General features: G+C 36.0%; 1 protein-coding gene across 4 annotated transcripts in view; it reads right to left on the bottom strand.

Annotated features, from left to right (window-relative positions):
• The window catches only part of p4ha2 (procollagen-proline, 2-oxoglutarate 4-dioxygenase (proline 4-hydroxylase), alpha polypeptide 2), a 31,282-nt gene that overhangs the window by 4,517 nt on the left and 13,584 nt on the right, over positions 1-13,181 (bottom strand). For 2 of the 4 annotated variants that reach the window (XM_059351923.1, XM_059351927.1), the window contains exons 5-13: positions 11,862-11,999; positions 9,714-9,953; positions 7,724-7,920; positions 6,742-6,918; positions 5,987-6,057; positions 5,007-5,106; positions 4,689-4,742; positions 2,857-2,916; positions 2,720-2,785 (exon numbers count right to left, since the gene is read on the bottom strand). In XM_059351923.1, coding sequence (XP_059207906.1) covers positions 2,720-2,785; positions 2,857-2,916; positions 4,689-4,742; positions 5,007-5,106; positions 5,987-6,057; positions 6,742-6,918; positions 7,724-7,920; positions 9,714-9,953; positions 11,862-11,999 — 1,103 coding nt within the window. The remainder of the gene's footprint in view (positions 1-2,719; positions 2,786-2,856; positions 2,917-4,688; positions 4,743-5,006; positions 5,107-5,986; positions 6,058-6,741; positions 6,919-7,723; positions 7,921-9,713; positions 9,954-11,861; positions 12,000-13,181) is intronic. The other 2 variants (XM_059351925.1, XM_059351924.1) reach the window with 2 other exon arrangements.

The following is a 13,181-nucleotide window of genomic DNA, read 5'->3' as shown; positions in this document are numbered from 1 at the left end:
TGAGATGTTCTCCTTTTACAATATGTTTCAGTGTCATAAACATTAGGGATCAGCGTTTTGAAGAAACCTGCCAACTTGAACATCTATAACGTTAATCAATTAATCGCTATGTTTTTATACACAATCCAGTATGTATAAAAACATGCATACATGGGCAAAATAAAAGATATATACAGTACTATGCAAAAGTCTGTTTTGATAATGGACGCTTTTATTTTGAAGGGATGAAAAGAGACTTCCTGTCGATCGCAAAACTAACTCAGTGAGATTAAACCGTAAAGACGTCAAGGAGTTCAATGTTTTATGTTTTAGCCCCCAAAGAGGCATGAGGTTAGTTTTCACAGTAATCTTCATATTTAAATGTGTTTTGTGTTTAAATAAGTTTTGGATCAAATTGAACCTAGTAATTCATGCTAGCAAGGTTTGATACAGTAAGCTTGCTCCGATTAATCCTCTTGTATTTCTGTGTGTTTTATAATTGTTATTGCAACTTTCAGTTTGCAAAGTCTATCTTTATCCATCTTAATTCTCAGCTCATTGTCTTATTGACGTACAGCCACAGAACTGAACGCTCGGCCTTGGTTCAGTTCAGTGATACTGATACCAGTCATAGATAAAATTCAAATTAAAAAATACACAAATCAATTAAAAATTCCATGTGATCGACCTAATTCTTAACGGCCATTAATCGATTATCGATTAATTATTCCCATCCCTAATAAACACATTCTCTAATTCAATGTTGAATAGTTAAACAAGGTTTTTGTCTTCTGCAATGTTTTGATACAAGGATGTAACCATTTTATTACATTTCTCTCGTACCTGCTGCTACAGCAACTGGCTATATTTCCCTGCAGTAATAAATGGGCCTCATTCAACAACCATTCTTAGGAAGAAATTTCTTCTTTTTACCTACTTACTTAGTGTTTACAAAGACAATGCTTTCTTAATTGGGATTTGTTCGTAGCAAAGAGCAGAACACACTAAAGAGCACACATTTGTGTGCTGACATGTTCGTGCAAAATAACTGATTGTTGCATTTCTTTCAAATATTCAGTGATATAATATTATGGGTTTTAAATCATAATATTTTCCGCATTTATAATATTTCTAATCACTTTTACAAAGCATTACGTTCTTTTAAAATAAATAAGCATTCCAAGAACACTTTTCATCAATTATGTGACTGAGAACCGTGCCATCCAATAATTAATGATTGATCACGTCATTTCCAGGCCCAAAGTAGACCTGTCTTTTGGTTGTTTGCTTATTTGTTTGTTTGTAATTATTTATTGCCTTTATTGGATGATACGGTAGGAGATAGACAGGGAAAAGCAGGAGTTGGGGAGTGGATGACTGGGCCAGAATAAACCTGGTCCTCTACAGTAACGACTCAGCCTTAGTACATGGTGCATGTTCATATCTTATGATCAACTTGTTTATTCAAAAAAAATACTAGATAAATAATGCACTAAAGCATGTCCACATGTATCAAGCTGTACAATGAACTTCAATCAAAAAGTCACGTGCTACCTCATTCAAAAACAAACTTTTTTTTCTGCCTTTTGGGCTAGAATTGAATTTTGTACAACTCGGTGTTAGCAAGAGTAAATTTAAGGGGGGTGTCTACATCAGCGTGTTAATGGGGGGGATGGCCAACAAAACTCTCCACAACATGTACTGGAACTGATTGACAGAAGAAATGTATTCTTAGATATTTGTCATCCACGTGACGGGATATTCATCCAGCACCATTTTTAGAATATTACCTCACTAAGTAAATGTAGATTTTGAACTACAGGTGCATCTCAATAAATTATAATATCATAGAAAAGTTTATTTATGTCAGTAATTCAATACAAAAAGAGGAAATAACACATTATATAGATCCATTACACACAGAATGAAACATTTAATGTGTTCATTTATTTTATGTATTTTAATTATAATGATTATGGCGCACATTTAATGAAGACCTAAAATTCAGTGTGTAAAAAAATTGTAATATTACAAAACACCAATTTTAAAAAGTGTGTTTGGAAATGTTGGCCTCTGAGAAGTATGTCCATCTACAGTCATGGGGAAATTGATTAGACCACCCTTGTTTTCTCCTTGCTTTCTTGTTCATTTCGTGCCTGGCACAAATTAAGATACATTTGCTTGGACAAATATAACACATAAGAGTTTAATTTAAGAGCTGATATCTAGACATTTTCCATGGTTTTCTTGATGATAATTTTGGTTTTTTTCAAGAAAACCATGGAAAATGTCTAGATATCAGCTCTTAAATTAAACTCTTATGAGCTATTTTTGTTATCATTATATTTGTCTAAACAAATTTACCTTTTGTTGTACCAGGCATTAAAATGAATAAGAAATTGAAGAAAACAATAGTTTTAATATTTTTTCCAAGACTGTACACTAATCTCAGATAATTTTACCATGACTGTATATGACTCAATACTTGGTTGGGGCTATTTGACTTGAACTACTGGAAATGGACTTTTTCATGATATTCTAATGTATTGAGATGCACCTGTATACGACTGTAAACCCCTACAGGCCAAATGTAAGTCAATCAATCCAAGTCCAAGATTGAACCAGAGCTTATGCATCTGCATCTGAAGCTAGAACAAAAGGAGGGTGGAGCAGAGATTTCAGGAGACTGCCACGACCACGATGCCCCTTTATCAACGGCGACTGGATGCGCTGTACTTACGTAGTTCAAAAAAGTTGCCACGCGATTTCCAGTGCCTAATCTTTTGAAAGCATCAGGCTCATCTTTCTACGAAGATAAAATCCAAGAAAGAAAGTACATGATGAAATCGCTGCTTGCTTACATGCATGAATACTTACATAGTTTAGGAACGTAGCAAGTCTATTTCCATCCTTCTTGAGGCTGCTGTCAAAAGGACGCTGCAACAGATGGTTAGAACGTTTTAACCCATCACCAAAAAGACTCATAGTAGGAGCCCCGCCACAAAGGGCCAAAAACAAAAAAGTTCAAAATAACAACTTCAAATCATATACTGTGCGTAAAAGAACATAATGCACATGAGTCAGTTGTTTCTTAGTCACAGAAGACAATTAGCATTAATCATCAACATTTTGTACATTCTTAACTTCATAACAAACTTATTTTACAGCCGAGCCAGCTGCTGATGCACACTGAACAAACAGTTCAGTTATAGATCATCAGGTTCATAGATGGTTGCCAGATAACACACAGAGGGAACATAGCTCAGATCTCCAGTTTTATAAACGTCAGGGGATTTAAAAAAAAAAGAAAAAAGGATGGGTTTTTAGTTTAAAGCGGAGAAATGCAAGCAAGGAATACAAGCCGACCAGACATTACGACAGCATTAAAACAGACATTATACAGAATTCAAATGATGGAACAGAGTGAGATATTTTCAATGGACACAGGAACATTTTGGAATAAAAAGGATATGAATCAGCAGATACATTTGAGATGATGCTATAAAAAAGAACCACACATTTAACACATTTGACTTTAGTAACACAGAAATGAAGCTTGTTATCAGGCACACATTTAGAAGAAGTGGTAGAAATAGAGGAAAGAAGAGAGATGGTTTTTATAGAATCCAAGGAGAAGTTGGAGAAATGAGAGGCACAGGAAGAAACAGAGTAACCATGAGTTAAAGAAGATGGGATGATGTGTAACACATGCAGTAAATATCTGTTGAGACCTTATCACTCATTCTGGTGATATTTTAATAATTGGTGAATTGGTAAAGGGGCATTCAGTAGAGCTCAGACTCTGAACCATAGAAATGCTCTAAATGTTGTGTACAGCATCTTAAAATAAGGAGAGAAGAAGAAAAAAGGATGGGATGAAAGATTGTTATAAGTACATTACAATGTGTTTGAAGGGAGATTGGGGGAGGAGAAAGAAACATTTTCACAATAAAAGCCTGATGAAGTTTGTCTACAATAAATGTGTGTATTTTACCATCTTAAATTATAAAAGTTATGCATGGATATTTATTAAGGTAACAAGCATAACGTTCCTATGAAATCCATTAAATCTAAGACGGTGAAATTACTGTGGCAATGCATTTTCTTTATTGTTAAATCATGAGATGGTATGTAAAGCACGCAAATGTAATGATGTCCCAAAACGTAAAAAAATCTGCAGCTTTTAATGCAGTAACAATGGGGGGAGCTGTTGTGTGATAGTGGAGAGCCAGCAGCTGGATTTTGCAGCCAAGGTCAGTATTAGTAGTGTGTGTATAGGAAAACACACAAACAACAACAACCAGAACGACCACTATTCATTGCGTTATTACATTTGTGGGAAGTTATTACAGTAATGAAAGTTGAAGATTTTCACTTCCTCACAAATGTATTTGTTATTACATTTGTGGGAAATCGCTTTTTACGTTTGTAGTAGGCAGAGGCTTTTACGTTTGTGGAAAATGTATTACGCTTGTGGGATTATTGTATTAAAAGATGCAGATTTTTATTATGTTTGTGGTTTATTACGTTTGTGGACATTATTACATTCGCAGGCATTACATGGTATAATCATAATGTACTTCTAGACATTGGACAGGAACATAAACATAAGCTAACATGTTAATTTCCACTTAACTTGATGAAACTATCAATATGTGTGACCTCTTATCATTTTTGCACACATCACTTTCATCCACACATTAACTCACCCTTGAGAAGTCATAGTGTGGCTCGTACTGTCCTCCAACTCCATAGTTAGCAACCTAGTCAGCCATTAAAAAAGGTGATTTACAGATTTGAAAAAGAAGAAAAACTCATTAAAATGCTGTTGTGTTTGTGATGTACATTTTTTAAATCTATTTTATTTTATTTTTTTGTCCACTGTTGTACTTAATTTGCTCCTCTTACATATGATGTGTTACTGAATTTGACACACTGTACTGTATGTACCACAGTGTTATTATTATCTTTAGTAAAAAATAGAAGAATGGATATCAGAATGATGTGTGACATATGTGTTGCATTACCTGTAGTAACTCTGCAGTGTCTACTTCAAGGCCTGTAATGTCTTCTATTCTCTGGTTGATTCTGTCAATAACAGGGTCATCTTCTTGATCCAACCATGCACTGAAAAGACAAAAAATGTGTTCATGAGCCCAGAAAACAGGACACACAACACCAGTGGTGGACAAGTATTCAGATCTCATTATGACCTCAAATCATCAATCAATGATCACGTCTAAATGTAGTGGAGTAAAAAGTACAATATTTGCCTCAAAATGTAGTGAAGTAGAAGTTTTAAGTTACATAAAATGGTAATACTCAAGTAAAGTACAAGTACCTCAAAATTGTACTTAAGTACCGTTCTTGAGTAAATGTACTAAATGTATCACTGCACATGAATACACAAAAAACACTGTCACATTAGACGGACAGGTGATAGAGTCATCAGGTGTCCAGGGAAGACATTTAGGATTGGACATTTAAGTTTTTTCGACTTTTTTTCCTGAATCGTCTATTTTACCTTGCTGCCTTGGTGCTGCAATTGCTTGTTGCAGCCAATTTGTTTTTGGCCAGCTGCTACTGTACTGCTGTAATTGTATCTGTATTGTATGATATTCAAGTTTTATTTTATTTTTTTTAAACCATTTTTAACAAAAAATATGCCCTTTCAAATATATACAGAAGATTGCTGCAATTTCTCCTACAAAAATTAGTTTCATAGCAGTTTACAGTGAAAGGCGGTTCCTTATAGCAAGGGCAGCCCTGAAAATGTTTCCAGAAGTAAAGAGTGAAGAAACAATTAGGAAAAAATGAGCAAAGTGAAAATCCTAAAAAAAAAAAGTAATAAAAGACATGAAAACAAAAAAACAAAAATACAAAACAGCAATACAGAAATAATTGAAGACCTTGGTTTTCACTGCAAATGGTATCAATAATAAAACCTGATAATAATGTTACTGAGCTGAGGAGGGCACACAAAGAACCTTTCTCCTGAATGACTTACCTTTTAGATACTCTGTAGTTGGCTGTGGTCAGGACGCCTGTTTTGGGGTCACGGACAGTAGCTCTGGCAAGCTTAAAAAGCACAAAACAACAAACAGAAATAAATACAGTGTTTGTCATCATAAACATTACACACCACAGTTTGTTTCGTCTTTCATTTTTTAACATATAGGTATGTCTGTGTAGCTCTACTTTATAAGTGACCAGTCAAGTCCACTTGTTGTACAGTCATGGAAAAAATTATTCGACCACCCTATTTGTTCATTTTAATGCCTGGTACAACTAAAAGTACATTTGTTTGGACAAATATAAAGATAACAACAAAAATAGCTAATAAGAGTTTAATTTAAGAGCTGATATCTAGCCATTTCCCATGGTTTTCTTGAAAATGATTTTGGTTGTTCTTAAGAAAACCATGGGAAATGTCTAGATATCAGCTCTTAAATTAAACTCTAATGAGCTATTTTTGTTGTTATCATTATATGTGTCCTTTAGTTGTACCAGGCATTAAAATGAACAAGAAATTGAAGAAAACAAGGGTGGTCTAATTATTTTTTCCATGACTGTATGTAGGCTATGTTTGTTGCAGCACTACAGATTAATAGTGACCATTATCTATTAGAGTAACACTGTAAAAACAATGCTGTCCATAAGACATGTGCGATATCAGTATTGATTAGCTTTAGTACAATTGTCTTTCACTTTGATGTATGTCATGTATTAGGTGCAGAATTGTTTTTATGCTGCTTGTCTCACCCTGGGTTTAGCCAGATCCTTAATCTTCTGAATCTCCTCATGTGACAGGATTTCCAGGTAGCGTACAATGTGGGGACTGTCCCACTCGTCCTCCTCTTTCATGGGCTTCAGCAGCAGTCGAGGGTTCCTGTTACCATCGTGGTAGCGACAGAACAAGCGGCTGCGCCTCACATCGTTCTAGCAAAACATACAGGACAAACACAATATGATATCACATTAAGAGAGGTTTAATTCTTTGCCTGCACCCAGCTGCTGAAATCTAATTTTACAAGCTAATGGGTTCCCATAGAAGCTCATAGTGCAGCCATACAGGTAGTTTTGCATGTACAGACAGTAAAATTTATCCTTGTCCTTAGTTCTGCTGCACCTGTAAACAGAGCTTAAATAAACAAGTCCTACACTCTCAGAAATAGGGGGCCTTTTTTGTCCCCTGAGGTACAATCTACACTAATGTACCCTCTAGGGCCAATTGTTGGACCTTAAGGTACATATATGTACCCTTTTTGAGGGCAAAAAGGGTACATATATGTACTCAAGTGGTAAAAGGTACATAGATGTACCCTTTTTTCTACAATAGTGACAGTCTGTTCTAGTCTGCTTTTAAATAATTATTTAGTCTTTTAGTAGTAGTTATACTTTTTAAATGTGAAGGTTTCACTGTTTCCTTATATAGTATTCAAAGAAAATTTTAATTTCTAAGCCATTTTTTAAGTAGCCTTGAAATTAAATATTTTTTGTGAGTAGATAGCTTTAAATGTGTTTATAAGTTTGTTTTGTGTCTGTAAATTAAAGTTTGCAGACACAAAACACACATATAAACACATATTTACAGCTACCTTGGTCACTTTTGGTCTAAATTTAAAGTAATTTGTGTTAATGAAGTGTTTTGGTATGAAAAATAAAGCCATCACTTACAATAGAAGATCAAACTCAAAGACAATTTATAAGTTACTTAAAGAAAACGCAGCTTTTCATGTCTCACCATTCGGAGCCCCTCTCCTCTGCAGAGAGCCTCGTAGGCCTCTCTCTCTGGGAGATGGTCTTTAGGTCTGCGGTAGGTGCCCAGCTGGATGGGCTCCTCAGAGGGAGGCTGGTAGTCCTGGTTCAGCTCATTCAGCTGCTTGGACAGTAACCGCTCAAAGTAACGCAGGTTTCCTCCTGCCCTCTGGTGGCTGGAGTCTGTCAGTACAAGAAAGAGTTGGTTGGTGGTGGATCAAATGTCAACTGTACAATAACCTGTAGAGCTGTGGAGAAACTGCATGAAATGTTCATGAAACTGCACCATTTTACATCCTTTTGATGTTTGTTGACACCATTATGTGCACATAATACGTTACTACATCTATTAAAAAATAATTTAAAAATCCCAGTGATTCGCTTGCTCACCAAGTACTGAATGGGTTAATTTAAGATAAAACACTTTACAGTAAACAGTCATTGTGGCCCTTTAAATACATTTTTGTTGCTTGTAATTTAGTACTTTCATCTCTCTCTTCCTGCCTCTGATTGGTGTTTGAGGCAGTGAAGCAATTACATGGTGGATATTAGAAAGAGCACACCCTCTTGTGGAGTTTTGATGCAATACAATGAATACCCAGAGAAAAGAGAAATTACATAAAACCCTGTTCCTTTTCATGTGGGAACAAAGCTGCCTCTGACATCAAAATTACAGGGACATCAACAGTAAACAAAGTGCTCCCTAAGTACTGACTTTGGGTTGTTTTTGCAGGAAGAAAATGTGCAGTTTAACAAAGTGTTTGCAGGAGGCGTTGTGAACTCCTTAACTGCTGAGAATAAACAACATAAACTGTATGTATGCTCTTTTCCAACAGTGCTGTCGTACACAGATTTAGTTCCACTAATTCAGATGCAAAGAATAAACAGTTTCTAATTAATGGAGATCTGCCATAAAGGATTTTTGACTTTTGGATTTGAGGCAATTTATGTTACAGTAGCCATGAGGGTGATGAGACAATGACAAAATTTTATTTTTTTTCCTTCCACCCTTTTTTAAATTGCATTTCAGCAATGATCTTCATTTCATTATCTAGCCTCGCTGTTTTCCATGTTCAGTACTTTGCCAATAATCCAATCAACTTTATTTATATAGCACAAGTTTAGCAAACACAAGGTTTCCAAAGTGCTGCACAAAGTAAATAGATAACAATATAAAAGCACAATAAAAAAAGAGATGAAGTAAACAATAGAATAATAAAATACAAGATAAAATAAATCAAAATAGAATAAAATGCACTGCCCGCACAAAATTAAATATGCATGTATACACATAAAAACATAAAATCAACACTCTACTTGGTGTCAAAAGCCAAAGAGAAGAGGTGGGTTTTAAGTGTTTGTACATATGCATCATATGTTAATTTTTTACTCCTGACTTTCTACGTTTTATTTGATATTCTATGTTCACATTTGAGCCGTTATATGTGAATTTTAAATGGTAATTATATTACTTAAATAAGTAGTCTTACCTACCTAAAGTAGGTCTAAGTCTGCTACATCTGCTCTACCTTAAGTCATTTCACTTACCATGTAAACAAGCATACCACAGCTCTTAAAAGACGGCCTGCAGCCGTCAACACAGACCTTGATGCAGCGACTAAAATAACAGTTAGAGACCACAGGCTCTTACTGTGGATGGACAACACCCTGCTGCTCTGCTAGGCCCAGAGCACCACTGCAATGAGAGGGGAGGGTGTATTGTAGTGATTAGTGAAACATCAGGAGACAACCCATCAATTACCCCACAGAGGACTGCGGCTGTTTCGGTCGGCTCACTGGTGTCGGTACGTGTCATGGGAGGAAACTCTCGGATTGTAAAGTGCTCCTTAAATACTAGTGCTATTTCAGAGTTCTAAAAGTTGAGACCATGGACCCATTGACCCGTTCTTTGTGGCTGCAAGAAAGACTGACTCATGAAGGGATAAATCAATGACAGAGTAAGTGTAATGTCTTACCAATAGCGACCAGCCGGCGTGTCAGCTCAATGGCTCGAGGTAAATCTCCCATCTGGTAAACAGAGTAGCTGAGGTAGTCCAAAATATCCGCCTTGGAAGCCACACTTTCATCTCCTTCATCCAGCTGCTTCAAGGCCTGCTGCATCCACAGCACAGCATGGTAATAGTCCGCTTCATTATAAGCCGTCTTTCCCATATCGTAGCAGTCATCTACTGTCAGTATGGCGTTGGAGTGAATACCTGGGGCAGGAAAAAATAAATGTGAAACCTTCCTTCCAGTATCAAACTCTGCACATACGTCATTCTGTACAGAGAAGCTTACAGGTGCATCTCAATAAATCAGAATATCATAGAAAAGTTTATTTTGGTCAGTAACTAAATTGAAAAAGTGGAAATAACACATTATATAGATCCATTACACACAGAATAACACATTTAATGTCTTAATGTATTTCATTTCTTTGAATTATAATGATTATGGCTTACATTTAATGAAGACCTAAAATTCAGTGTCTCAAAAAAAAATCTATTATTACAAAAGACCAATTTTAAAAAGTATGTTTAATATGGAAATGTCGTCCTCTGAAAAGTATGTCCATCTATATGACTCAATGTTTGGTTGGGGCTATTTGACTTGAACTACTGGAAACTTTTCCAAATATTCAATTGCTTGAACAATATATTTTTTTTATGATCAACATATAAAATAAAATAGAGGTTGATTATGATACTCTGCTCCACCTGCTTCCGCTTTTTAAGCTTGTGTAGAAGTGCACATCATTCAAAATGTGAAAATGTAAAATGATTTCTACTTTATTAGGCATCTGATATGTAACCTTTAGGACATTTTACCACTATATAATGGTTTTAAGATAATTGTTGCCGGGCAGGTTGAGATATGCAGAGTCTGTCTACTGAGGTAACTGGATCCTCGCCTAGCAAAACAGAGTCAACTAGCACTAAGACATGCAAAACCAGGCTTGTATCTCATTTACTGAACACATACACATACCTGCAAAAGAATGCACAAGTACACACCTCCTCACACCTTTGTTTTGTCTAGAATGACACTGAAATTCAATCCTAACTACTATGCATCAAGTGCATTTCAAATGAGAAAAATACAAATTTATCATCAATCGCATCCAGCGTTTGTAAGAACGCCGTTTTAAAAGAACTGCGCACCACACACACACAAGATTCATGACAGATACATGAATAAATGAGTGTTTTGGTAAGGAGTGTATGGATGGGTAGATGAATATCTAAGAGCTAAAGTTCCACCTTTAAAGGCACTCCATTTTGTTAAACTCTTCACTTTAATGAAGAAAATACTTGAAATACAGTAGCCTATGTCTTCCAGACTATTTATCTAAGGTTGTGAGAGTTTGATTTATTTAATTAAGACTGCAGAGTTAAACACACTTTTTGTTGTTTAAATGTTTACTTTTGTTGTGAACAAAATACTAGTACGGGTTGTTTTCTTGACCAGCCGTCTCAGGTTGTGAGAGTTTGATTTAATTTGCTATAGAGTTAAACACACTTTATATTGTTTAACGGTTCACTTTTGTTACAAAGATAATACTTGAAGTGCAGGACAAACCTCTTGCTGTCTTTTGATGTGCAATAAATATAGAAGGTTATGTACAAGCAACTGACTGTGAAAACTGCTCTTTGACATATAGCAACTTTTTTTTAATTTACAGTAACGCAAATACTTACTTTTCCTGGAAACTAGTTACTTCTATTAAAGAGTAATTCAGTTACTAACTCAGTTGCTTTTTGGAACAAAAACGATAACTAATTACTCTTTTAAAGTAACGTTCCCAACACTGATCAAATCACAACCCAGAACTAGGGTATTTACTCTAAAATGACCCTCACACTTAACTTAGAGTAACTAACTTTGAACTCAAGCTCTAATCTTTGAAGAAGTGAGAACTGGTCAACATGACTTCATTTCCCTAAAATGCACCCTGTCAGGAGGTCCAAAACTCAAACAGCTTATCACACAGAGAGTAGTATAAACATACATAAACACTACTTAGAAATCATCATGGGTGGCTTCACTTTGCCTTCTTCTCTGTCTTCATGAATGAATGCACGACTCTTCCTCTCTTAATTAATTCATGATCACTCCTTGGTTACCTGGCAGCTTTCCTTTGGAGAAGGCCTCAGAATCCAGTTGGTACGTGTCCTGAAGCCGCATTAACGCCTTGGCTGCACCCGTCTCATCCTCCTGATCTGGGAAGTACTGTCTGTGTATGGACATGTTGGAAATGAAACCTGGGAAGAAAGTTTTAAAAAAAGTTAGGTTGGGAAGATCGGGATGGAAGTCAATGACTGATAAGTTTGGCCACTTTGTATAACAACAATATCAAACAAATGGACATCTGGTGGACAACCAGTGTCAATTTTTTTCCAAATAAAAATAAACAAAGTATCCACAACTGCAGACGTTTTCACGCCCATTCAAGCTCATTCCGTTCCATTTCCAATATTGCGACTTTTCCACCTCCTTTTTGGGGACTAAAAGGGGGAAAGTCCCGTGTAGAAATTACTCCTCTTTCCCTTAAATCTTTTGTTTGGCTCCCGAAGCCACATTTAAATATGAAACATACACAAAAAAGGGTCTTTGAGGATGTGATTATATTCCATCTTTCCTTCTCAGTGTCCGTTACTTGTTTAATTGACATGGCATGTGAATATTTTCATGTTGCAAAAGCAAATAGAGGAAAATAAATATAGGACAGCTCTTCACAACACTCTCTTTAATTCTGAGTAAAAGTACAAACATTAAACGATGTAAAAATGTCCTGTTAGTGTCTATCTACTAATATTTCAAAGGTTTTCATCCAGTCTATCTGCTCTCTCTGTGACTCATAGCCACGTATGCAGATTCACTTGTATGGCACACAAATAATGCTGATGCTATCTGACTCACACACACACAAAGACACACACACAAACACACAAAGAGGGAGAACATGGCCAAAATATGTAGTGATGAGGAACAGCTGCAGCTAAAACATGACAGACTTTGTTCTATCTCTGTTCATGTGGGGAGCAGAGCATTTGAACAGAGCAGTTTAGCAGAAATTTCCATACTGCAGTCAAATATGTAATCACTTTGCTCACATCAGCTCTGGATTTCGTATTTGCTGCTTGCTCTCTCCTCGTGCTGAGAGAAGCCTCACAGAAAAAGTGTGAATGCTGCGCTTCAGATGCTTATACAATATGAAGAGATATTTACATGTGGTATGGATGCATGCATGCAATGTCAATGAAAAGGCAAGAATGAACAGATACATGTTTGGTCATAGCAGCATGAACTGATGCAAAGGCAGATCTGCTCCTGTTATCTATGCCAAGCGTAGGCCTGGAGGGGATCGTAAGTTTGATAGAGCTGGTAGGGGCCAAAAGTTATTCACAACTGTTTCAGTTTAACATAGCAAAAGGCATTTCCTG

This window comes from Centropristis striata, chromosome 15 (assembly GCF_030273125.1).
Source record: "Centropristis striata isolate RG_2023a ecotype Rhode Island chromosome 15, C.striata_1.0, whole genome shotgun sequence".
In the NCBI taxonomy this organism is placed as follows: domain Eukaryota; kingdom Metazoa; phylum Chordata; class Actinopteri; order Perciformes; family Serranidae; genus Centropristis; species Centropristis striata.
Note: the sequence above shows the minus strand (reverse complement) of the source record. Positions and strands in the feature narration are given on the sequence as shown.